The sequence below is a fragment of the Thalia democratica genome, chromosome 8, assembly GCF_965202585.1.
Source record: "Thalia democratica chromosome 8, ktThaDemo2.hap1.1, whole genome shotgun sequence".
NCBI lineage: Eukaryota > Metazoa > Chordata > Thaliacea > Salpida > Salpidae > Thalia > Thalia democratica.
Window position 1 is genome coordinate 46,111,735 of NC_139172.1, and position 25,590 is coordinate 46,137,324.

Genomic DNA, 25,590 nt, shown 5'->3' on the forward strand with positions numbered 1-25,590 from the left:
TTTTAAATACTTTATTTAATCAATTTGTTTGTCTAAACTTCATATGAATAATAAACTGTCCCTAAGTTTTAATATAGTATTATTAAATCAAACTAACTTAATTTATTTATACTTTTCTGTTGTAATTTTTTTTTAATTTCAACAATTGAATTATAAAAAAAATGCAAAAGTTTTGGTTAGGCTTAACTAAAGGTGAGCACGCTTTGGTTTAATATACAGGAATTTTTCTGAATAATTTTCAATTTATATGGTAAATAAGTACATAAGCAGGGCTTTAAAAACAATAACAGTTTTATAAATATATTAAATAATTATATTTTTATAGTTTATTCTTAAAGTATTACGAATCAGGAAAAATTTCAGAAAAGTTTAAATGACACCAAGTTACATCTTGTTTTATTGTGGAAATGACACTGCCCTTCATAAGTATTGTCTTTAGCTTTCAAATGTTAATATTATTTAAAAAAATAGAAACAATTAGTTTATCTAACAATGTAAAATACAATCTGAAATGACACTATGATGAAATGATACTATTGTTAGGCTTAAATGAAGCCAAACATAACAATTTAATTTTTATACTAAGTTCAGAGCAATATGTAACATACATAAACCATAATACTAAATAAATACAAAAAAAATAAAAAATTGCATTGTTGAAATAACACTGTTATATACAATTGAAGGGTCACCTAAGGTGCCAGCTAAAGTTAAATTCAGTAACATAAGTACATAAGCAAGGCAAAATAAAATTGAAAACAAAGCTAAAAAATTCCTGTATATTAGACTAAAGTGTGCTCACCTAAAGTTAAGGGCATAAGGGGGGGGGGGTAAAACACTTTTTTCACAATTTTTACTTATTTATTCTTTACATCAGCGTTTTTGCCACATTGAAGGCTTTTTAGCAGCTAATTAACTAAAATTTTGCCATTAAAAGTTATTTATTTATTGTTTTAATGTTATTGATTTAAACTTTTTTATTTCAAAAAAAAAAAAAAAATTCTCTGATAAAATTTATTAAAATAAAATTTTTAAGTAATTTTAGAAGTTACAAATCTCTGTTCTGAAACTTGGTTATACTTTTAATAATTTAGTCTATCTAAATACATTAGTTGTACTGAGCATCATTAAAAAACAATTACATTGTTTATATAATGCTACTTTGTTAATATGCAGAGGAATTGTCTTGGGTTGTAGAAATAACAATAATCTTAACTAAAATTAAGTAAAACTTTTTTTCATTATAAATAAAATAAAACAAAACTTTAAGTTAAAAGATTTACTTTAAGTTTTATGATTTATCTAATTTTAGTATCCATTAAATTTCTTTGATTATTCTTAGTTTTTATAATGCTAGCATATATTTTTATACCATATTACATGTAAACTAAAAAAAAAAGTTAATACTTTATTTAAGTAAAAAAAAATCAGCTAAGTGTGCTTAAAATATTTAAGCTTACAAAATAAATAACAGTTTATTTATATATAATGCAACTAAATTAAAATGGAGAGATCAAGTTGGTCAAACAAACTTGAATATCATCTGAGTTTTTTCAGTTATGTTGTGGGTCTCTCATCTTTTTGGAGGTTCACTTATCTAGCTATAGAAAATGGTGGAGGTAAATCTAGAATATTTATTTTAATTAACAAATTCATTACTATAAAGCGGTGAAACAAGTTATTTGTGATATAGTTTTGTTTAAAATTTTAAAAGTATAACCTGGCTGTTTAAAATTATTAGAATGATAATTTCTGATAGCTTTATAAAGTTAGTTAAATAAAAATAAGCTTATATTAAATGCTTATTTTGGTATAAACTTAAAATATTCTTTTTCAATAACTAAAAATATTAAGTTTTTTAGGTATAAAATACTTTTGTTCTATTAACATGTTTAATTTGTTAATGGTTTTGTTTTAATTAAATAATCATAATACATAGTTTAAAAATGTAAAATTTTTTTGAAACACTTTTACTTCTTTAATCCAAGTAGTTATTTTATTTGGTCTCATAGAGCGTGTAGATCAACTAACTTAAGTTTCATTGTTGTTTTGCATTTAGGAACTTAGTTGTCAATGATTTATTATATAATTTGGGCTAAAACAAATGCAGTATTTATATATTTAAGATAAGTATGTTTAAAAGTTTATTTTTCTCTACATCTCCTATGGTGTCCATGTTTTAAAAATTTTATATTAATTTAAAAAATGAAAACAAACATTTTATATTTAATTTATTCTAAAGCTAAAGTTAAATAGATTTTTTTACAAGCATTATCACCATTTTTGATTTTAAATGTAAAATATTAAAAATGTTAATATATCACATAGAAAAAAAAATAGGGGCACATATTTATTAAGGGCATAGAGGGGGGGTCCACCTTGATTTTTACAAGTTGATCTTAGTTTATAGAGTTTTATCTGAGCTATCAGACATTTTTAGCCGCTTGAAAAAATTTAAAATATTCTTTGAGGTATGAGCGATTTAAGTCGGTGACCTAAATAGGTTCCTAATGGAAGACTTAAACTAAAAAATAGAACATTTCACTAATAATGTATCTCCTCCTTCATTTTTTAAGCAATCTTCTTTAAATTTTCACATATAGGGTTTTATTAAATTTGAAAAAAATTGAATGCTGGCATTTTGAAAAATAAACTTTTAATTTAAAAATACCTATCTTCGTTTTTTAATCTAAAATGTTTTTTTGTTTAATAAATTTAAAATTCCCACATTCAAAGTCTTTTAAACTAGAAAAAGAATGTTTCCTGAAAGTGCGAGGTCTCTAGCTCAAAAAATGAAGGAGAACATAGTTTTTTGTAATTTTTTAAACTTCCAAGAAAATTGACCCCGAAAGTCTATGTGTTTTTATGGGAAACTTTTTATAAAAAATTTAATATCTCAAAAGTTAAATAAGATTTTTTAATTCTATAAAAACTGGCTTGTAGTTTGTACTTCAAGCTTTCATATAATATCCAATGTTATTTTTAGTGAATAAAAAAATTTGACCTCCTATTCCCTTTGAAAATGATTGCTTTAGATATTGCTTCTGAAAAATCATAATCATTCACAAATTACAAATCACAAGTAATCCATTAACACTAAATATTACTTATTGAAAGAAGGTAAAAATAAATTTGTAGAGAGCTACAACTAAATTGTTTTTATTTCAGCCCCTTTCCTATACACTTACTTGTTGCTGTTCTTAATTGTGGGCATTCCCCTATTAAACATGGACCTTGCCTGGGGTCAGTACACCAATCTGTCTCCTCTGCAAGCATTTAAAGTTGTACCTGCATTACAAGGTTTGTTAATGTATAAAGAAGGTGTTATGATTTTTCTACAAGATTTTGAATTCAACATAGTTTTTTGTTGATAAATAACTAAATTAATGTTAGAATAATGTTTAAAAGTTTATTAAAAAAATTAAAATTTCTTAGATAGTATTGTATTGAATTTTTTTTTATTTGAACAAATAGTTTATCATAGTTGATCTACTTAAATAAATTTTAAACAAAGTAGTTGAGAAATAACTTAATAAATTACATAAAATAATAGCAAACAAAACATAGGTGCTGGAATCTGTATAACAATATTGTCACTTGTGGTGTCAATATACTTTGGAGTGTTTTCATACTACCTGTTCATTTACTTGACTTCTTCATTTTCAAGTCCTTTTCCATGGAGGTACTGCACTAACGATTGGAACTCAAACAACTGCAATGGCTCTTCAAGTGAGTATATTATTTATGACAAATTTTATAATTGTTATACAACAAAAACAGTTTTTAATGAGTTGTTATGACAACAAGATGAATATGTACCTGTAAAGTTAGCTTTGGTTGTTAGTAATTATTTACTTGATTGTTTTGCAATTTACGTATAACGTATGTTTAAAGAAAATATTTGGTTACTTTTTTAGTACAACTCTGCCATTAAGTTATAAGATCAATGATGCTGCCTTTATATTTATACAAATTAAAACGTTGTTTTTGTTTGTTTTTAAGTTCATTTGCATACAAATGATACATAAAAATATATATGTGTTTAATTTAGGACAAGTTTTTCAAAACTTTAGATTGTACATAATCAAAAGCATAAAAATCTTTTAAGCATGTATATTACAGTAACTGTGTATAAAAATATAAAATTTACACATGTATATCTATTTTTTTTTTAAGTATGTACTTAGTTTGAGTTAATTTCAGATCCAGTATGCATTAAATATGAAACTACAACAGCAACTGAGAATGTAACAATAAGTGACAATTCAACAGTAAGTGGAAACACAACAGTAAGTGGAAACACAACTGCAATCCCATCTGCATTAAACACCACTGTACTTAACACCACTCTTACTGAGTGTGTCAAATACAGTGTTCCAAGCATATCTACTGCAGCAATTGATTACTGGTTAGTCCCATTTATATTTTTTAAAAGTATGTCTGTATAAGGTTGTTCAGTTGAAAACTGTAACTGTTTGTCTTGTGATTTACATTTCACCAGCTGTCATTGTTTAATGGTTATTAGTTGAATAATATAAATTTAAACCTGTCTTAGTTGTTCACAGGATATCTATAAAGTTTTGAACACTTGCTAGTAAAATTCACTACTTTGTTTTAAAAAATATGTACATTAAATCACTTTGTGTATATTAACTTTAAATTTATACTTAAACATAAGTATACCACCAAGAGCTATAGGTTATTGCTTTTGTTACTTATGTAGTACTTTATGTGCATGGTGTTGAGAATAACTTGTTTGTTTGTAGCTTGTATCTGCAGTAAGAAAAAAAAAAAACTTGTAAATATAACGAACCCCTATGGTCCTGACCTAAATTCTCAGTGTAAACTAGATTCATATTTTATGATTTGCTGTGAGAACCTTTTGAAATTTTTTTTCCAATAGTTTAGAAAACAATAAGATGTAAGGGTTTTAGTTGGTATGTTTAAAAGGCCACATGTAGAAAAAGCAAACTAAATGAGCAAACTTTTTTTTAAATATAAGTTTTATTTTAACCAATCTCTGTTAAATTTTCACGCAAAACTTTATAATAACTACATATCTAAATAAGTAGTACAAATCTTAAGACTATTTTGAACAAAATTATTCTAGAAAATATTAGAGAAAAATAAACCAAAAATTGAATACTATTTATAAACTAAAAAAATAATTTAATAGTTTTTGTTTTTTATCAAAAAAAGCATTGTGTGTTGCACATGCAATAAATAAAATTTGTTTTGAGTGATTTCTCAACTGTCTTGTGACGTAACATTGTGTTTATCACATTTTTGTAATTTATAAATAAGGTTTAAACAACAGTGTGCTGAACAATAAAAGTAGTACCGGAATAATATTGGTATTTTTATTTAGACGAGAAAATCCTCGCGTACAAATTCAAAATTTTAAATATTAAGATATTATCAAAAAACTTGGTTTGCCATCAGCGTTTTGCTTTAAATTAATATATTAACATAATTCTATGATAATTACATAGAGACTAAATACTGTAAAAGTATTGTATAAATATATAGCAAATGGAAATAATTCAACAAATTTGTAGGTTGTTTTTATAAAGTCTAAAAGTAAAAATTATGTTTTTAAATACTACTTGATATGCTTCTTTAAAATCATGTTCAAGTACTTTTGGTATTTAGTATACAGTATTATCAATGCATTTAAATTCAGAAATTTGAAAAAAAACAATATTAAAAATTATCAGTATGAATTTTAATGAAAATCTTAAAACAAGATAACAATTAAAGATTTTAATAAGTCCCTTATTAATTTTCCAGTAATTATTCAATTTTGTATGCGTCATGAAATAGAAATATTTTCAAGAAATAAAAAAATAGTCTTTATAAATTACAAACATGATTATGGACTAAATTCGTTTGAAAACGTAATATATGTAACAGTTTTATTAAGATTAAAATCTAAACTTGGAGATGTCTTTAGCTTATGCCTTAAACATTCTATAAACTTAACAAAACCAGTTAATGTTACTTCAATGTTAAAATCTAATATTTTATGTGATATAATAAGCTTTATAATTGATAAAAACTGTGATGTGCTTATCCTGCATTTTACTGCAAAGAAAAAAAACTATTGTGTTTTTATCAATAAGCATATAAATTGTTTTGTGACGTAACACAATAGCTCTCTACAGTTTTAAATTTTGAAACAGTTTATTGTACTTTAACTTCTTCAATTCATGTGCATTATGTAAACGTTTGTGAAACTATTTTGACGAGTTGTAAGCTCGTATAAAGTTTCTTATAACAAATAACTCAAAACACTTACCAAACAGTAAAGTAAATTTTCTAATATGAAGTTTTTTGTAGTGTTTTTCTTATTTTTTTATAAACTTAGTACTTTTTAATAAAATTTTAAAATTTACCTTAAACTTTCTGTTTAAAGCTTTCATTAGCTTGGTTTCATATATGTATGTGTACACAATTACTTACAAAGCAATGCACTATGTAGAGCAGGGTTTATATTTTTTAATTTTTATTTTGTTTATATTTTCAAATAATTTTAAACTAATAATTTTAAACATGTAATAAAACGTAAACATTTTTACTACTGTAGTAAATCACAAGTTTTAAAAGTAACCCTTGAACATTATATTTCAAATATAAAACATTAAGCTTTTAAAATATTTAAATTAGATAATTTATGAAAACTTAAAGTTTGAAAATAAAGAAGTATAGAACTGATTTTAAAATTTTTGAAAAAATTTAATTTTACATGACAATATATTGAAAACTCACATTTTTAAGCTGGTTTTTTGCACATAAATAACAAATTAGTTTTAACCGCTTTACTTACTTAATTGCGAAAAGTGTTCGATAAGCCTAGAAAAAATAAAAAAGATATATTCCAGTTTGTGAAACGGTAGAACAAGTTATACGAAATATTTTTGTTTTATTCTTTATTCTTAAATAGATTCGATCATATTAACTCTTAAATAATTCGTTGCAGAAAACATTTTCTTATTTTTTTAGACTTTAAAAAAGACACCTAATGTCGAATTCTAAAACTTTATTTATGAAAAAGAAGTGATAGTAGTTTTGTATTACTAACAAATTTTAATAAAGATTTTGTAGTTTATTTTGGGAATTAAAATGTTACACTAACATTCTAAAGTTATTTCAAAACGTTTTGATTAGTTTAAAAAAAGTAAGAGTATTTCACAGCTAAACAGTTTTTGTGACTTAAAACTTATTATAGCTTAAAGAGAATGAAACTTAATAAAAATGTTATTATATTTTTAATATTTTAGTAAGTAGAAATATGCCTTGTTTGAGCATAAGTTTGAAAATTATATTTGTAATGTCACACAAGGCTTCAAATGCAGCAAAAAATTTTTGAGTAAATTTAACGGTTAAAATGAAATATGTAATAAGTTTAAGCATTTTATCAAGCTTTTTTAATGAAACTAAAACAATAATTACTAGATATAAAGAGATACTTATGTTAAGCTAAAGTTTATTTTATATTATGTGTGCGTTTTTTCTCATAAACTACTTATATGAGCAAACTTATATTTTTTATATTGATTTTCTGTAATGTAATTTAATTTTTCAATATACTCTTATTAATAGGTTTTTATATTATTAGAAAAATTCTATGAAAACTGATTGTTTTAAAATTTTACAAAATTTTCAAAATTTACATAAAAATAAAACTTGTTTAATTGCTAAACAAACTTTTAATAGTTTTAAACTAAAAATGTTATGCTAAAACTTCAAGCATTAAAACATAATTTTATTATTAGAGTAAGCTAACTTTTCAAGTGAGTAAAATTACTTAAACAAGATAAAGAACACAGAATTAAAAATGTAAATTCATATATTAAATTTTGTTTATTCTAATTTCATGCAAGCATTTCGCCCGTTAAAACTTAAAAAATTTGAACATGATAGATAAATTACAAATTATTTATAAACGTTTTACTTTAAAATCTTATTTTGTTTAACTACAACACTACGTCACATAATTTCAAAATGTTATTTAAATACATAAAAACATATTGCTAATCATTTAGGAAATTACTTTGCATATATAAGAAGTTGTTAAAAAACAATTTGAAAACCATCAAAAATTATTGACTTCCCTAGAGAGTTCTATGCAAAGTGACATTTTTTAAATAGACTTAAACTAATATTCTAATATTTCGCGTAAGTATAATAATAATTTTGAAGGTGCAAAAAGAGTAAAAAACATTATTAACATTAAAAAAAATGTTAAAGTTATCTATGTGAAGTAAAAAAAATTCTTACAAAGAGACTGTTTAAAAGTTTATCTTTTTCTAGCAAAAACAATCTGAACTAAAAGAAATTAATTTGTATTTATAAAATGTATTAAAAAAAATATTTTGCATTTAAACTAGACTGCTACGTCACTTTTAAAATTTATATCATAAAAAATATTATCTAAAACTAAATTAAATAAGCTAAATAAAAATTTATTTTTTATTAAAAATCTTGTGTGGTTTATTCAAGTTGAGTGTTATCTTCAGATAAATAGTTTTTCAAGAAAGCTCAGCTTGTGCATAAGAAAAATTCAGAAAAAAAATCAATTGATTATATAACTGTTTAGCAAATCATAAAACATATGTATAGCAAATCATTGTTGCCTGCAAAATAGAGCTCGTAAAGATTTGATATTTGCAAGTTAACCGTTTCGTGACGTAACGTAATAGTTCACATCGGTTGTAAATCTTAAATTTAATACATATAAGCAATGTGGTTTCATTCTGAAATATACCATTGGACTATATTTTTAAGGAGCTACTAATGCTAAATGCGACTATGAGTTGAAGTATTTAAACAATTTTAACTTGGATAAAAAACTCTATGTTTTGTTTAGTTTACTAATTCGTAAAACTGTTTTGATGAAGTACTGTTAAAAACTAAGTTCAAAGTAGTATTTATCTAAAGACTAAACAGTAAAATTCAATTATTAAAGTCAATATTTTTTCTTTAAAGTTTGAATTGTTACGTCACAAGACAATTCTAATACCAAGCTCTAAGTTTTAGTGTTATTGTTTTTGAAATAGAAGTACTTTTAGCACATAACTGGTTACTTCTTAGACAAGAAACTCTAATTTAACTTGAATACCATAATTTTGAAAAGACAACCTCTAACAGTATCTATTTGGTCTAATAGACTATAAAGGTAAAACTATTAGTAATTCAACATTAAATAAGACTTTTGAAAAACTTTTACTTTTATGTACTTATACATTTTTAATTTGACAAAGATAATAAACTAATATAATAAATTATAGTTTTTTTGAATTACATAGCTTATTTGTTTTCCAAAAAACAATTAAGCAAGAAAAACTAAGCCTTTAGTTTCTTACAAAGTTTAAACAAGTAGCGACCATGTAAAACAAGTAGCGATAAATGAAAAACTTATAGAAATTTTTAAACTTACCAAAAATTAGTATTTAACAGTTCTTGAATAATCTTTATCTACTTTCGATTTTGATAGTACTATGTGTTTGTTTTAGCTGAGTAATAAAGTCTTGCTTGTACACAACACTTAAAAAAAAAAAATTAAATTAGGTTTATAAAAGACTTTAAACAATCTTTAAAAAGTACTTTTTGTCAAAACAGTAAAACTTACTAAGTAAAAACAATAAAACTAAAATAAATTTGTAAATAGTTATATACTTTAATTTTATTAATCTTTTTTACTAAGCAAAAATTATTTTATACTCAGCTTAAATAATTTAAATTCTTGTTATTTTTGACTTGAACTGAGGTTGTTTAATGGTTTCTTTTGTTTAGTTAATGTGATGATTGCTATATATATATTATTTTTTTGATTTTGTTTTTATAACATTTATTTTAACTTTGATATTCACAAAATTATATATACACTTTTATAAATAAAAGATAATAATAATTATATATAAGAAGCTTTCGAAACTATGTTAAATTCAATAACTTTATGTACTTTTATTGAAAAACTTTAAAAAGTTAAAACCATACTTAATTAGTTATAGGCTTGTTAAAACTATTTTTCAGATTGTAGTTGTGTCTGAGAATATTAGCTGGTTAAAAATTCTTTAACAATAGCACTAAAATATAATAGGTTTTTTCGCTAAACGCGTTACTCAAAACAACTTATTTTGTTTTATTTTGATTATTTGTACAGGTTATTACGCTCTTTTCACTTATGAAGTTACAATTTGCTTTTTTTTTGATGATATAAAAAAAATAATCAACTAATAGGTTAAATTGTAAGTATCGATTTGTTTTATATCTTTAAACTAGTTTTTACCATGTTTCAAAATAGAAATATTCTTATTTTAAAAATCAAGCTATGGTTTGCAACTATATGAGTGTTAACTATTACTAAATGATTACCTAATTTGTGAGTTTTGTACAGTAGAATTATTATTTTGTAAATTTTAAATACTTTAAGAGATTTAGGATAAATAAAACAAATTTATTAAACAAACTTTAATAGTACTAAAGTTTAAATAACAATAAATATTTTTTAAAACGTTTTTTTTTAATGCAAATAAATACTGAAGTTATTAAGTTTTAAGTTTTGCATATGAATTGTTTTATCACGTTCTTATAAAAGTTTTACAGGCAATTATACTAAGTTTAATTTATTATCAGTAATTCGTTCAGGTGATATAATAGAAAACTGTTCGATAATGTTGATGAGTTGTTTTGGCAAGCAAACTGCTTGCACATAGTTACCATGTCAATATATTACAACGTTTATCTGACTATTTTTTACAGTCTATTTTCATTCGTTAGCTTACATACTAGTAGTAAATAGTTTTAACATCTTTTTCGTTTAATTTATGTTTAGTAACAAGGTTTTTCAATCTTATTAATTCATTAATTGTTTAAATACAAACAGAACGTTTAATAACGTTTTTTTAATGATATTAATTGTTAATACTTTGCCGCCAAGTACATCATAAATAAACCTATGAACATTTTATATATATCTACTATTTAATAAAGTTAAGCTTTTTAATTTTTAAAGAGTTTCAGCTAAATCATTCACAGCCTATTGTCTCATAAATTGTCAGCTTATTGTGTGATTATAGTCTGTGCTCGTTTGATTACTTTAAAGCAGTATTTATTTCGGTCATCATCAAAAAATTGAGATGCTTCAACAACAAATATTGAACTTTAACACACGGTCAACGAATACAAATTAAAATTTAGAGCTTTTTTAAAGTCTGATTTTGTTTAATTATAATTGTTTATTTTGGTATCTATATTTAGTTAAATATTTACTTTTATTTCAAGAAACTGTCAATTTGAAAGTTAAAGTAAAATTATTTTTTTTAAGCAAAAATTCCTTAAGTTGTTTAAAAAACTTTGTAATTTCAACTACTTTTTATAAACATAAAAAACTTAATAATGATACTTGTTAATTAAAAAACAAGCTTTTAAAGTTTTAAAACTTATTCCTTTTATAAAGTAATTTACTAAAATGTTGATTAAAATAATGGTATAGTGACAATCTTTTAAAACAACTTTTTCTTTCAGTAAAAGATAGGAATTACTATTGTTATTGATTAAATTTCAACTAAAATTGCTATAAATCAAACGACTTTAAAGTACAATTGTTTTTTATTACAATTAACCGAACATATAAACTAAATTTGTAATAAACTAGTTTCTTTCACATATATTAATGTATTGAATATTTTGGTTGACATTCACAAATAACATTTTTAATGGTAAATGGTTTTAAAAACAAAATAAAAAACCTTTAAGCCATTGAAACAACTTGATACAACGAATAACCATTAAAAAAAGAAATCTGTTAACAAACATTAGGATAATAATTAAGTAATATGCGTTTTATAAAACAATCATTTATTTGTATTTTTCTTAACTTTATTATGAAAATCAAAAACAAACTTTAATGTAGTTGATGATATAGTTAATGATATAATTTGTTATTAAGATTTTAAAGTTTGTTTACTAAGAAAAAGAAAATGAATATTTTATACTAGTATTTTTATATAAAGGAAAATCTACAATTACAACAATATTTAAATTTTTAATTTGTTTAACCTTTATTTATAATTGATATATAAGCATAGTAAACAACCTAACCTTTATACGAAATTAACGAAGTCAACGAATGAAAATAGACTGTAAAAAACAGTCAGATAAACGTTGTAATATATTAACAATGTTACTATTTGCAAGCACTTAGCTTGTCAAAACAATTCAACAAAACTATCGAACAGTTTTCTATTATATCACCTGAACGAATTACTGATAATAAATTAAACTTGTTATAATGGGTAGGTCTTTTTATGTGTACTATTTTATGGGCACTATTTTATGTGTAGAATTGCTGCATTCAATTATGCCCATAATTTGATGAGATGTCATCAAAATGATGTGTAGTATTTAGATGTTGCTGCAATTAAGTTACTGCAATTAAGTGAAATAAGTTTTTGTACTTTTCTTTTGTAAACAAAAAAAAACTGTATAGGCCTCTAAAATGTTGAATTTAAATTTATGTTTATGCCATGTAAACAATACTGACTAAAACAAAACATTGAAAATTTACATTAGTGTTTTAAGTGTAAAACTTTGCTTATAGTTAAGTTTATGAATGCTTGTTTTTTTAAATAGCCAAATCACTTGAAAAATTAGTGTGTAAATTTTAGTTTTGTCATAAAAATTGATTATTATTTTTTTGTTTTTGTTTTTCATATTGGAAACTTATATTTATAACAATAAAAGTAATAAATAATAAATTACAAAATATATTTTTTTCAAGAAAATATAATTTTAACATTTTATATATTTTGTATTGTTTGAAACATTTTGTATTTTTTTACAAGATTTAAAATTTTAAAAGAAGTAAAAGTGTCAGCAGCAAAATAGAAGACTATATAACAGAATTAATCTTAACTTTTTTTGTAAAATATAGAAAAAATATATATATAAGAAGTAAAACAGTTGTTAATTTGGTCTTTTTAGGTTAAAGTATTTGTTATAATGCTCATTAAATGTTTTTTTTAGTAATAGTAATATTAATTTTAGGGTTGCCACTTTACCTGGAAACATGGAAAAATCTGGAGTTTGTAAATTTAGGAAAAAAAACCTGAAAAACCTTTAATTTAAGAAATGTTGAAAAAAACCTGGAAAAACATTAAATTTTAAACATAAAACCTGGAAAAACCTGGAATTTTATACAGTTTGAACATGTTCAGTAGTAAAATTTGAATTTGACACAAAAAATTTATTTCATAGAGAGAATTTTTTTTTTCATCATCAAAAATTTAAAAAAAAGATTTAAAGTAGCTCTACAGGATTTTTTTTTTATATTATTTAACATAGTTATCTTACCATAAATTTAACTTTAAACAAAAATAGACCCAAAAATATGTACTTTTAAAGATCTGGAAGAAATTTGGAAAAAAAATTAAAAAATGAGTGACAACCCTGTATTTTGGTATCAGTTATTACACAGTTTAATTATGTGGGTTTTAGTTCTTGTTTAGTAAACTTAGTTGCTTTATATTTGAGTTTCTTAATTTTACCATGTTTTTAGGTTTCTGCCTTTGACTGGTTAAATATCAAAAATAATTAGATTTTTGAAAACAGTAAAAAGCAATTTATACCTTAGTTCAAACCCTACAAAATAAGATCATTTACTAAATTTGTTTTTTATATTTTTTGTAGCAGGTTTCTTTTTTAAAAGCTATGACACAAAAAGTTTATTCTTTAATTTGAAACATTTGCCAGGAGATGAGTTTAAAAAACTTGTGTTTAGCGAATTTTCCAGATTAAGTTTGAGGCCACTTAGTGAGTTGAGAAAAAGTGTACACTTTGATGAAACTCATGAAGTTGATAAAACAGCATTAAAATTGCAACTTGGTTTGTTGTAATTTACAACTGTTTTACTACTTATATATATTTTTTTTCTATATTTTACAAAAAAAGTTAAGATTAATTCTGTTATATAGTCTTCTATTTTGCTGCTGACACTTTTACTTCTTTTAAAATTTTAAATCTTGTATAAAAATACAAAATGTTTCAAACAATACAAAATATATAAAATGTTAAAATTATATTTTCTTGAAAAAAATATATTTTGTAATTTATTATTTATTACTTTTATTGTTATAAATGTAAGTTTCCAATATGAAAAAAAAAAAAACAAAAAAATAATAATCAATTTTTATGACAAAACTAAAAGTTACACACTAATTTTTCAAGTGATTTGGCTGTTTAAAAAAACAAGCATTCATAAACTTAATTATAAGCAAAGTTTTACACTTAAAACACTAATGTAAATTTTCAATGTTTTGTTTTAGTCAGTATTGTTTACATGGCATAAACATAAATTTAAATTCAACATTTTAGAGGCCTATACAGTTTTTTTTTGTTTACAAAAGAAAAGTACAAAAACTTATTTCACTTAATTGAAGCAACATCTAAATACTACACATCATTTTGATGACATCTCATCAAATTATGGGCATAATTGAATGCAGCAATTCTACACATAAAATAGTGCCCATAAAATAGTACACATAAAAAGTCCTACCGGTTATAATTGCCTGTAAAACTTTTATAACTACGTCATAAAACAATTCACATGCAAAACTTAAAACTTTATAACTTCAGTATTTATTTGCAAATAAACAACGTTTAAAAAAATATTTATTGTTATTTAAATTTTTGTACTATTAAAGTTGTTTAATAGATTTATTTTATTTCTCCTAAAGCTCTTAAAGTATTTCAAAGTTACAAAATAATAATTCTACTGTACAAAACTCATAAATTAGGTAATAACTTAGTAATAGCTAACACTCATATAGTTGCAAACCATAGCTTGGTTTTAAAAATAATAATATTTCTATTTTTAAACATGGTAAAAACTAGTTTAAAGATATAAAACTAAATCGATTTATACAATTCAACCTATTAGTTGATTAATTTTCTAAATCATCAAAAAAAAGCTAATTGTAATTTCATAAGTGTACAGAGCGTAAGAACCTGTACAAATGATCAAAATAAAATAAAATAAGTTGTTTTAAGTAACGCGCTTAGCGAAAAAGCCTATTATATTTTAATGCTATTGTTTAAGAATTTTTAACAAGCTAATATTCTCAGACATACTACAAACTGAAACATAGTTTTAACAAGCCTATAACTAACTTAGTATGGTTTTAACTTTTTTAAGTTTTACTATAATAGTACATAAAATTATTGAATCTTAACGTAATTTCGGAAGCTTCTTATATATAATTATTATTATCTTTTAGTTATAAAAGTGTATATTGTTTTGTGAATAACAAAGTAAAAATAAATGTTATAAAAACAAAAACAAAATCAAATATATATATAAATATAACAATCATCACATTAACTAAACAAAAGAAACCATTTAACAACCTCAGTTCAAGCCAAAAATAACAAGAATTTAAATTATTTAAGCTGAATACAAAATAGTTTTTGCTTAGTAAAAAAGATTAATAAAATTAAAGTATATAATTATTTACAAATTTAATTTATTTTTATTGTTTTTACTTTGTAAGTTTTACTGTTTTGACAAAAAGTACTTTTTAAAGATTGTTTAAAGTCTTTTATAAACTTAGTTTAATTTTTTCAAAGTGTTGTGTACAAGCAATGCTTTATTACTCAGCTAAAACAAACACATAGTACTATTAAAATCGAAAGTAGATAAAGATTATTCAAGAACTGTTAATTACTAATTTTTAGTAAGTTTAAATATTTCTATAAGTTTTTCATTTATCTCTACTTGTTTTACATGGTCGCTACCTGTTTAAACTTTGTAAAAAACTAAAGGCTTAGTTTTTCTTGCTTAGTTGTTTTTGTAAAATAAATAAGCTATGTAATTTAAAAAAACTATAATTTATTATATTAGTTTATTAACTTTGTCAAATTAGAAAATGTATAAGTACATAAAAGTAAAATTTTTTCATAAGTCTTATTTTATGTTGAATTACTAATAGTTTTACCTTTATAGTGTATTAGACCAAATAGATACTGTTAGAGGTTGTCATTTCAAAATTATGGTATTCAAGTTAAATTAGAGTTTCTTGTCTAAGAAGTAACCAGTTATGTGCTAAAAGTACTTCTATATCAAAAACAATAACACTAATACTTAGAGCTTTGTATTACAATTGTCTTGTGACGTAACAATTCAAACTTTAAAGAAAAAATATTGACTTTAATTATTGAATTTTACTGTTTAGTCTTTAGATAAATACTATTTTGAATTTAGTTTTTAACAGTACTTCATCAAAACAGTTTTACGAATTAGTAAACAAAACAAAACATAGAGTTTTTAATCCAAGTAAAAATTTTTTAAATATTTCAACTCATAGTCGCATTTAGCATTAGTAGCTCCTTAAAAGTATAGTGCAATGGTATATTTCAGAATGAAACCATATAGCTTATATGTATTAAATTTAAGATTTACAACCAATGTGAACTATTACGTTACTTCACGAAACGGTTAACTTGCAAATATCAAATCTTTACGAGCTTTATTTTGCAGGCAACAAAGATTTGCTATACATATGTTTTATGATTTGCTAAACAGTTATATAATCAATTGATTTTTTTCAGAATTTTTCTTATGCACAAGCTGAGCTTTCTTAAAAAACTATTTATCTGAAGATAACACTCAACTTGAATAAACCACACAAGATTTTTAATAAAAAATAATTTTTTTTTTATCTTATTAAATTTAGTTTTAGATAATATTTTTTATGATAAAAAATTTAAAAAGTGACGTAGCAGTCTAGTTTAAATGCAAATATTTTTTTAATACATTTTATAAATACAAATTAATTCCTTTTAGTTCAGATTATTTTTGCTAGAACAGGATAAACTTTTAAACGGTCTCTTTGTAAGAATTTTTATTACTGCACACAGAAAACCTAAACGTTTTTTTAATGTTAATCATGTTTTTACTGTTTTTGCATCTTCAAAATTATTATTATACTTACGCGAAATATGAGGATATTAGTTTAAAACTATTTAAAAAATGTCACTTTGCACAGAGCTCTCTAGGGAAGTCAATATTTTTTGATGGTTTTCAAATTGTTTTTTAACCACTTCTTATAAATGCAAAGTAATTTCCTGAATGATTAGCAATATTTTTTTTTATGTATTAAAAAAACATTTTGAAATTTTGTGACGTAGTGTTGTAGTTAAACAAAAAAGATTTTAAAGTAAACGTTTATTATTAATTTTTTTGTTAATTATCTGACATGTTCAAAATTTTTAAGTTTTAACGAGCGAAATGCTTGCATGCAACTAGAAAAAATAAAATTTAATATATTATTTTACAACTTTAATTCTGTGTTGTTTATCTTGTTTAAGTAATTTTATTCACTAGATAAGTAAGCTTACTCTAATAATAAAGTTATGTTATAATGCTTTAAGTTTCAGCATAATATTTATAGTTTAAAATTATTGAAAGTTTGTTTAGCAAATAAACAATTTTTAATTTTATGTAAATTTTGAAAATTTTGTAAAGTTTTAAAACAATCAGTTTTCATTGCATTTTTCTAATAATATAAAAACTTATTAATAAGAACATATTGAAAAATTAAATTACACTACAGTAAATCAATATGAAATATATAAGTTTGCTCAAATAAGTAGTTTATGATATAAAACGCACACAACATATATAATAAACTTTAGCTTAACATAAATAACACTTTATATCTAGTAGTTATTGTTTTAGTTTTATTAAAAAAGCTTGATAAAATGTTTAAACTTATTACATATTTCGTTTTAACCGTTAAATTTACTCAAAACAATTATGCTGCATTTGAAGCCTTGTGTGACGTACAAATATAATTTTCAAACTTATGCTCAAACAAGGTATATTTTTACTTACTAAAATATAAAAAATATAATAACATTTTTATTCATTTTCATTCTCTTTAAGCTAAAATAAGATTTAAGTCACAAAAACTGTTTAGCTGTGAAATACCCTTACTTTTTTTAAACTAATCAAAACATTTTGAAATAATTTTAGAATATTAGTGTAACATTTTAAATCATAAAATAAACTTAAAAATTTTTATAAAAAATTTTAAGTAATACAAAACTACTATCACTACTTTTTCATAAATAAAGTTTTAGAATTCGACATTAGGCGTGTTTTTAAAGTCTAATGAAATAAGAAAATGTTTTCTACAACGAGTTATTTAAGAGTTAGTATGATCGAATCTAGTTAAAAATAAAGAATAAAACAAAAAATATTTTGTATAGTTTGTTCTACCGTTTCACAAACTGAAGTATATATTTTTTATTTTTCTAGACTTATCAAATACTTTTAACAATTAACTAAGTAAAGCGGTTAAAACTAATTTGTTATTTAAGTGCAAAAAATCAACTTAAAAAGTTGAGTTTTCACTATATTTTCATGTAAATTTAAACTTTCTCAAAACTTTTAAAATCAGTTTTATGCTTCTTTATTTTCAAACTTTAAGTTTTCAAAAGTTATCCAATTTAAATATTTTAAAAGCTTAATGTTTTATATTTGGAATATAATGTTCAAGGGTAACTTTTAAAACTTGTGATTTACTACAGTAGTAAAAATGTTTACCTTTTATTATATGTTTAAAATAAAAAGTTTTTTTTTTTTTCTTCAAAACTGCTAATTAATTTATATTCAAATGTATTGAAAACTATTTGACAATATTAAAGTTAAACTAAAAAATTAAAACAATATAAAAATATAACTAAAAAAAAAAAAACATGTGTTTAAATACATGACAAAAGTCAAAAAGTTTTAAAATAATCCACTAGATGCTTTTGTTATGTAACATTCTTGTTTTTACAATTAATTAAACTCAATTTAAATACAGTCATGTGCTTTTAAACAATGTTTATATAATTTATTTTATTTTCTATTTATATTTAAATAGCTTTATAAGCTCTATTCGACAACTAACTGAAAAAATTCTTTATTTTGTATAACATATTACATGCATATTTTAACCTGATTAAGTATTTTTTTATTAAATAAAATACTGTTTAGTTTTTATTAATTGCCTAAAAATTATACTTTACAAAAACTTTTACTAAATAACTTTTTGAATTACAATATCCTTATTTTTAAAAAATAAATTAATTTTAAAAGTCAATATTAATGTTTTTTTACAATTTAAAAATTACATAGTACGAACTACAATATCTTAAAACGAATTACCAATTTTTATATTATAAAATAGTTTTTTATACATTTTTATTTGAAAGCTTGGTCAGAATAAATCAATTTTTTAACTCAATACAACAGTAATAACATTTATCAAACCATTTTATCATAGTATTTAAATAAATATTTTTCAAGTGCAATTTATTTATTTTATTTGAGCTACTAATTGAAAAAATCTTTTTTTTGTTTAAAATATAACATGCATATTATAACTCAACAGTTTTTTAAGCGATCCTAATGAAATATTTTCAATAAAAAAAATACTGTTCAGTTTTAATAACTGTTTTGAAATTATATTTTACAATTACTTTTACTTAATTACTTTGTGAATAAAAATGTCCTTATTTTGTAAACTTTATTACTTTATTTTAAAACTAAATATATTTTTTTTTCAGTGTAAAAATTTCATAGTTAAAACCACAACATGTTTAAAAAATTACCAATTTTAATAGTATAACATAGTTTTTATACAACTTTAATTGATTGCGTGATCAGAATAATTTAGTTTTTTTTCTTAATATAAGTGTTAGTACACTTATCAAACTATGTTATCAGAGTATATAAATCAATAAATTAATTGTATAATTTATTCATTTTAGTTCAGCTTACTTTTGTATGATAGAATTAAGGCTTAAATAGTTAGAAACGCATTAGATATTCTCGTGATACCGCTAAAAAGAGTAAAAATTTTATTTTATATTTTACTCTACATTTTATTATGTTTGCAAAGTAGTCTTAAGTAAGTAAAATAATAAGTGACATTAGATATTTACTACAGTATTAAAGTATTTAGGCAGTTAAGTCTTTTAAAGAACAATTAATATATATTTTTTTAGTAAGTTGAAATCAAATAACAAATTACTAAATTCAAAATGTAAAACTGTAGTAACAAAACAGTAGACCTTAAACTACTCAGAAAACTAATTAAAAAATGTACGTATGAAAAATAGTGACGTATTTTAAAATAGCGCAGTTTTGTAATATTTTTACATAATAAATTAAGATGATAAAAGTTTAATGACGTAATTTTTAAATTCCACATTTTAAATTTCTAAAATAAGGTATATAATATTAGTATATTTTGATTACTTAGTCTTCTATATCCATCGTAATTTTAACGAGTACTTTGCTCGCATACTGATAAAAGTTTAAAACTTACATATATAAATGTTTATAAAATGTCATTATTATAGTAAGCAGACAAATTTGTTTTTAATATTGTTTTATGTTTCTAAAAATTTAACATAACTTATATTTTAAAAAACATATAAATACATTTTAAGGATATTAAAATGAAAAAAATTACGCTTACAAGTATTATTTTATTTTAATTAGTTTACAAAACTAAATATTGTATTACCTTTGTTTCAGTTCTTAAAACACTATTTGATAGTATAAAAAGGATGTAGTTTGACGGTCAAGGTTTAAGTAATAAAACTTAAAAGATTAAGTATTTTATCAAAAAATGAAGTAAACAACTAAAGAATAAAATATAAAACTACAAAGCTATATCCAATTTCAGCTATTTTTTTTTGTAGATAAAGTAGGCAATATTTTTATAAATTTACTTAGTCAGTGTTAGTATTTTTGAAAAACTAAATCATTAAACTAAGATTCTCGTAAAAACAAATAGCAAAATTATATAAATTAAGTTGTTATAATTAAATAAAAATTGTTTAACTAATAATTTAATAAAATTTTAAAGGAAATATTAAAAATTAAATTAAACAAAACCTTTAAGTTGGTAAAGTAACAACTTATAGTTGTCTTTGTTATGTATGTAAGTTTTAAAGGATAACTAAACTAAACAACTAAACTAAATTAAATAAACCAAAATACTTTCGAAATAAATTTCTGATGATTAAAATGTACTTTAAAAAAATTAAAAATTATTGAAGAATTTAATTTCAAAAACTATTAATAAATTAAAATATTAAAACCAGTATATATAAAAAAAATTATTTATTTAAAGAAGTATAAAACAAAAAAAATATTAAACTTTTACGTTTAAACTGTTTTGTGACGCAGCTTTAAAATTTTTACGAGCAAAAATAATAAGTTTTTTTTATAAATAATTAAGAAAATTATCATTTCTATACATTTTTAGACGAACTAAATTGTTCGCAAAAAGTAAGATTTATTAACATTTTATTTATAAGCATATAAAAGTATATTTCTTATTGTTATTTTAATACAATTTTTAACTTGTTTATCGATTTAGTTATTTAGATGACTTTGGTTTAAGATATTTTAAAGTTGTAAGGTTTTAGTTTTAATTAAAACATTATAAAATTTAGCTAATTAATTCACTACTCTCATTAAAAGTTCATTTATGAAGATAATTAAGTTTACTTTTACCCTGACAAGTAGACAAATAATTTTTAACAAGTTTTTAACCTAAAATTATATTTTTGTTTTCAATTTGAAAAGTTCTCTTAACCAAAATAAAGCTTGAAAGATAATGTTTACTTTTTGAGATAAATTACTTTTTAGAGTAAAGTTAGAAAGTATAAAGTAGAAAGCACAAAGTGATTTATTTTAAATTTGAATATAAACATTTACTAAGTTTAATTTAACAATTTTAATGAAATTAACTACTTATGTCCTCATTTCAATGTGTATTATGTTTTATACTCATGTAATTTTTATTCGTTCAACTAAGTCAGACTGCAATTGTTTTGTGTCATAGCGTGATAATTTCGGTTTGATAACTGATAAATTTGTGTACCCCTTTATAACTTTAATCGTCTTTGAAAATTATCTTTATTTTTACGAGCATAAATACTTGTAAACAATTGTTATGAAAACTGTTCTTTCTTATCAAGTTTTCTCAGAATTCATACTCAGCAAAACATTTAAAGATAAAAACTTTGCTCAGTTATACTTGTGCAAAGATAATTTTTTCTAATTTAATAAAGGAGAACACTTTTTATTGCTCGTAATCTACAGATTTAAATTTCAAAGTTGTTTGCTAAACGCAAGCAATACCAAATATATATATAATTCACCCCTAATAAATGAATTTCAATTTCAAGTAAATTTCAATGAATTTAGAATATTTTTTTGACGTATGGTTATAGTTGAACACTAAAAAGTTAGAAATTTAATTGTATGTTTTGCTATAAGTAATGTCACCGTTGATAATCCTAATTTTAACGAGCAGAGTGCTCGAAATTAAAAAAACTAAATAGATGTTTTTATGACATTTTTTTAGTTTTCAATGTTTTATTCTATAACAATTTAATTTATATAAATTTAATTTGTTTAACAAGTTGTATTGTAAAAGAAAAGAAAGAATTTTTATCTTTGTATAAGTTTAACTTTATAATTTCTATGTTATAAAATATTTAAAAAAAAACTATGTTTTGCAAGTATGCGAGTTTGATTTTTAACTTTTACATAAATACAAGACTTAACTACTAATTGAAAAATTCTTGTTCTAAAGTCGTAATTACTTTGATTAACAAAAGTATCGGCAAAAATATACAGAGGCTAAGCCTGGATTTTTGTATACCTTAAGACAAGCTTAAAATTATTATGAAGTTTTATCACACCAACTCGATCAGCAGGCAACAAGCCTTTATTAGACTTTTACAACATAGAATGTTTATAAATAGTTAACTAGTTAGTGCACTGCACAATATTTAAATATTAAAAAGAAATAATCACTATTATAAAAAATTCTTAACTATTTCGTTAATGAATTATTAATGTAATTATTACAATCATTGACTTATTAGTTTAACTGAAACAGCAATGTTTATAAAGGAGAGGGCTTTTACATTTAAAACATTGTTTGCAGGTTGAAGTAAGTATGAAAATTAGTGATCTACCGAATCCAAGATTCGGATTTGGATTCGGCCGAATCATAATATCAAAATAAGACTCGGATTTGGGTTCGGCCGAATCCTATATTTCTAAATAAGATTCGGATTCGGATTTGGCTGAATCCTAATTTCAAAATAAGATTGGGATTCGGACTCGGTAGACCACTTAAAACTTTCTTTTTTTTTTACTTATTTGTCAAAAGTTAAATGAAGTTTAAAACTAGTTAACGATTTCACGTTTGAGTGGATAAAAAATGGGCTTTCTCATTTATACAAGCATTATCAATTTCGATTTAAAGTTTTGCACACAGTATAAAAACTATGGTATATTATATTTGCTAGACTCTTAAATAAAACTAAGTAAATACTTAAGGCATTTAATCTCAGCTTTTTTGGTAACCGCTCTTATTTATTGTTTAGTATTTTTATGTTCGTTGTCATGAACTGCTGCATTGTTTAGAAAAAGAAAAAGAAATACAGCTCGAATATGCAACATTTAAGCAGGTGTTTGAATACTTTTATCTATATATTTTTTGTTTACATTTTATTATTTATTTAAGAGATAATTTTAAATTTTCATTTAAATTTAAAAAACATTTTAATATTTATTTTAAAAACAATGTTCTAATAAAATCCTTTAACAACAGAATCTTAGTTGATTTGCAACTCTTATTATTGAACTCTGAATATTAAGAAAATATTTAGAGTTTGCTGCTGTTATAAGAAATAATGCTTAAAACCATTGATGCAACATTTCATCAAAAAACATTTGCCTAGTTATTTATAATAGTTTTTAATGCAGCTTATACTTTTTGAGTAAGAACTGTTATAAAATTTTTGCATGGTTCTTATGTATACTAGATACTTCACCCATACTATATTGCCTAATTTATATAAAGTAATCTTTATTAGTCTTCAGTATTAAATAATAAGATTCACTAATACATTGTAATAAGTTAGTATAACAGCATTTTATTTTTATTATGTCTAATCTAAATAATAGAAATACCAAACTGCCTGCAGAGGGTCCTAAGCATAAACGTAATAGAAAATCACCCCGTTTGCAGGATAAATATGGGCAAAAAGGTCAGGTTGACAGCCTTCCCACAGACAGTCAACAAGACCCAACTGAGACTTTGGATGTTGGTCCATCAACACTCATAGCTCACAATTTTTTAATAATTCTATTTATTTTATGTTCTAGTTTTTGAAGTAAAAGATTGTTATGAAAACGAAATCTTGAAATAATTAAAGTTATAACATTCTCTTAACAGGGTTCTAAAAAATCCTGAAACCCTTGATTTTGACAATTTAGACTATAAACCTAGAGAAAATCTGAAGTTGTGAAAATAAAAATAAAGAAAATGGAATTTTTAATAAAATTCACTAAAATCCTGGAATTTTAACAATTTCAGAATCTTTGTAGTAAAATATTAAATTGACACAATGAATTCTGTCATATAGATATTCTTTTTTAACATCAACACAACTTTTTATAGAAACAAAAAAAAACAGTTTTAAAGAAGCTTTACAGTATCTATTGAATGTTTTCATACAATTTAAAACAGTATTTAACCTCAAAATAAACTTTAAACTAAAAATAGACCCAAAAATGTGTACTTTCGAAAACCTGGAGCAATTTTTGAAAACCTGGATTAAATTTACCAAAAACATTTAGCAACCCTGTCTTTAAAAATAAGTGAAGACCTTAATTGTTATATATCTTTAAAGACAACAGCTTTAAAAAAATGATTTGGCTAATTTTGTACTGTTTTTAGTACAGAAGTATAGTTTACAAAAACTAAATATTTTTAAATAAGTTGTTTTTTATCTTTTATTAATTATAGCAACCAAGGGTTTCCAATCACTCAGGGTATTCAGGGAAACATACGGTATTATAAAAGTTTGGAAAATCATTTGGAGGTTCTGGCAAACTCAGGGTAATTTTAATTTAAAATAAATCCTTCGGGTAGTTTTAAGACTTTCAAAATTCTAGGCTAGTTTTCATAGATACTGAATGAGATTTAGTTGAACTAGTTGAAATACTTTGATTTATAACTAATTTTATTAAAAACTTGGTTTTTATTGATGTCAAAACGATACTAATTTTATTCTAAGAATTTGAAAAATCAAGAGGTTACTCAGGACAGTTTAAGGTCAGTCGAGGCAGATTTTAAGACTTAAAGAGTGACAATCCTGAATAAGGTAAATGTTGTTTGTAGTTTATTTTTGAATAATGTATTCTTTATATATTCTCAGAGTTTTATAAAGCTTATTTTGTGATTTTTTTTTATTTTGGAGATTCTGTTAGTAGATTGTTGAAATGTTTTATTTATATTTAAAGTATTTTACTTATTGTCAACCATTTATGCCAAGAAGAAAAGTAAATTTAATTGTTAAAATAGGAAAAAAATATTTAAGCAGAATTTTGCAAATTTTTAGCTCTATATCTACATGCTTATACTTAATTATTTCTGTTTTTATTCTGTTAGGAAAGTAAAAAATACAAATGCTAGAATACAATGTAACTAAGTGGCTAAT

At 22.6% G+C, this 25,590-nt stretch overlaps 1 protein-coding gene across 1 annotated transcript; it reads left to right on the plus strand.

Annotated features, from left to right (window-relative positions):
- Positions 1-1,504: 1,504 nt before the first annotated feature.
- LOC145843264 (sodium- and chloride-dependent glycine transporter 2-like) lies at positions 1,505-24,213 on the plus strand. Its single transcript, XM_082950728.1, has 5 exons — positions 1,505-1,619; positions 3,169-3,300; positions 3,568-3,729; positions 4,204-4,408; positions 24,117-24,213. Exons 1-5 carry the CDS (start codon positions 1,505-1,507, stop codon positions 24,211-24,213), a joined length of 711 nt encoding a protein of 236 aa, XP_082806854.1.
- Positions 24,214-25,590: the final 1,377 nt, after the last annotated feature.

Coding starts and splice junctions, on each gene's coding strand:
- LOC145843264 (XM_082950728.1), top strand. CDS start 1,505: ATGGAGAGATCAAGTTGGTCAAACAAACTTGAATATCATCTGAGTTTT. Junction 3,301..3,567: donor AGTTGTACCTGCATTACAAG/GTTTGTTAATGT, acceptor AACAAAACATAG/GTGCTGGAATCTGTATAACA. Junction 3,730..4,203: donor CAACTGCAATGGCTCTTCAA/GTGAGTATATTA, acceptor AGTTAATTTCAG/ATCCAGTATGCATTAAATAT.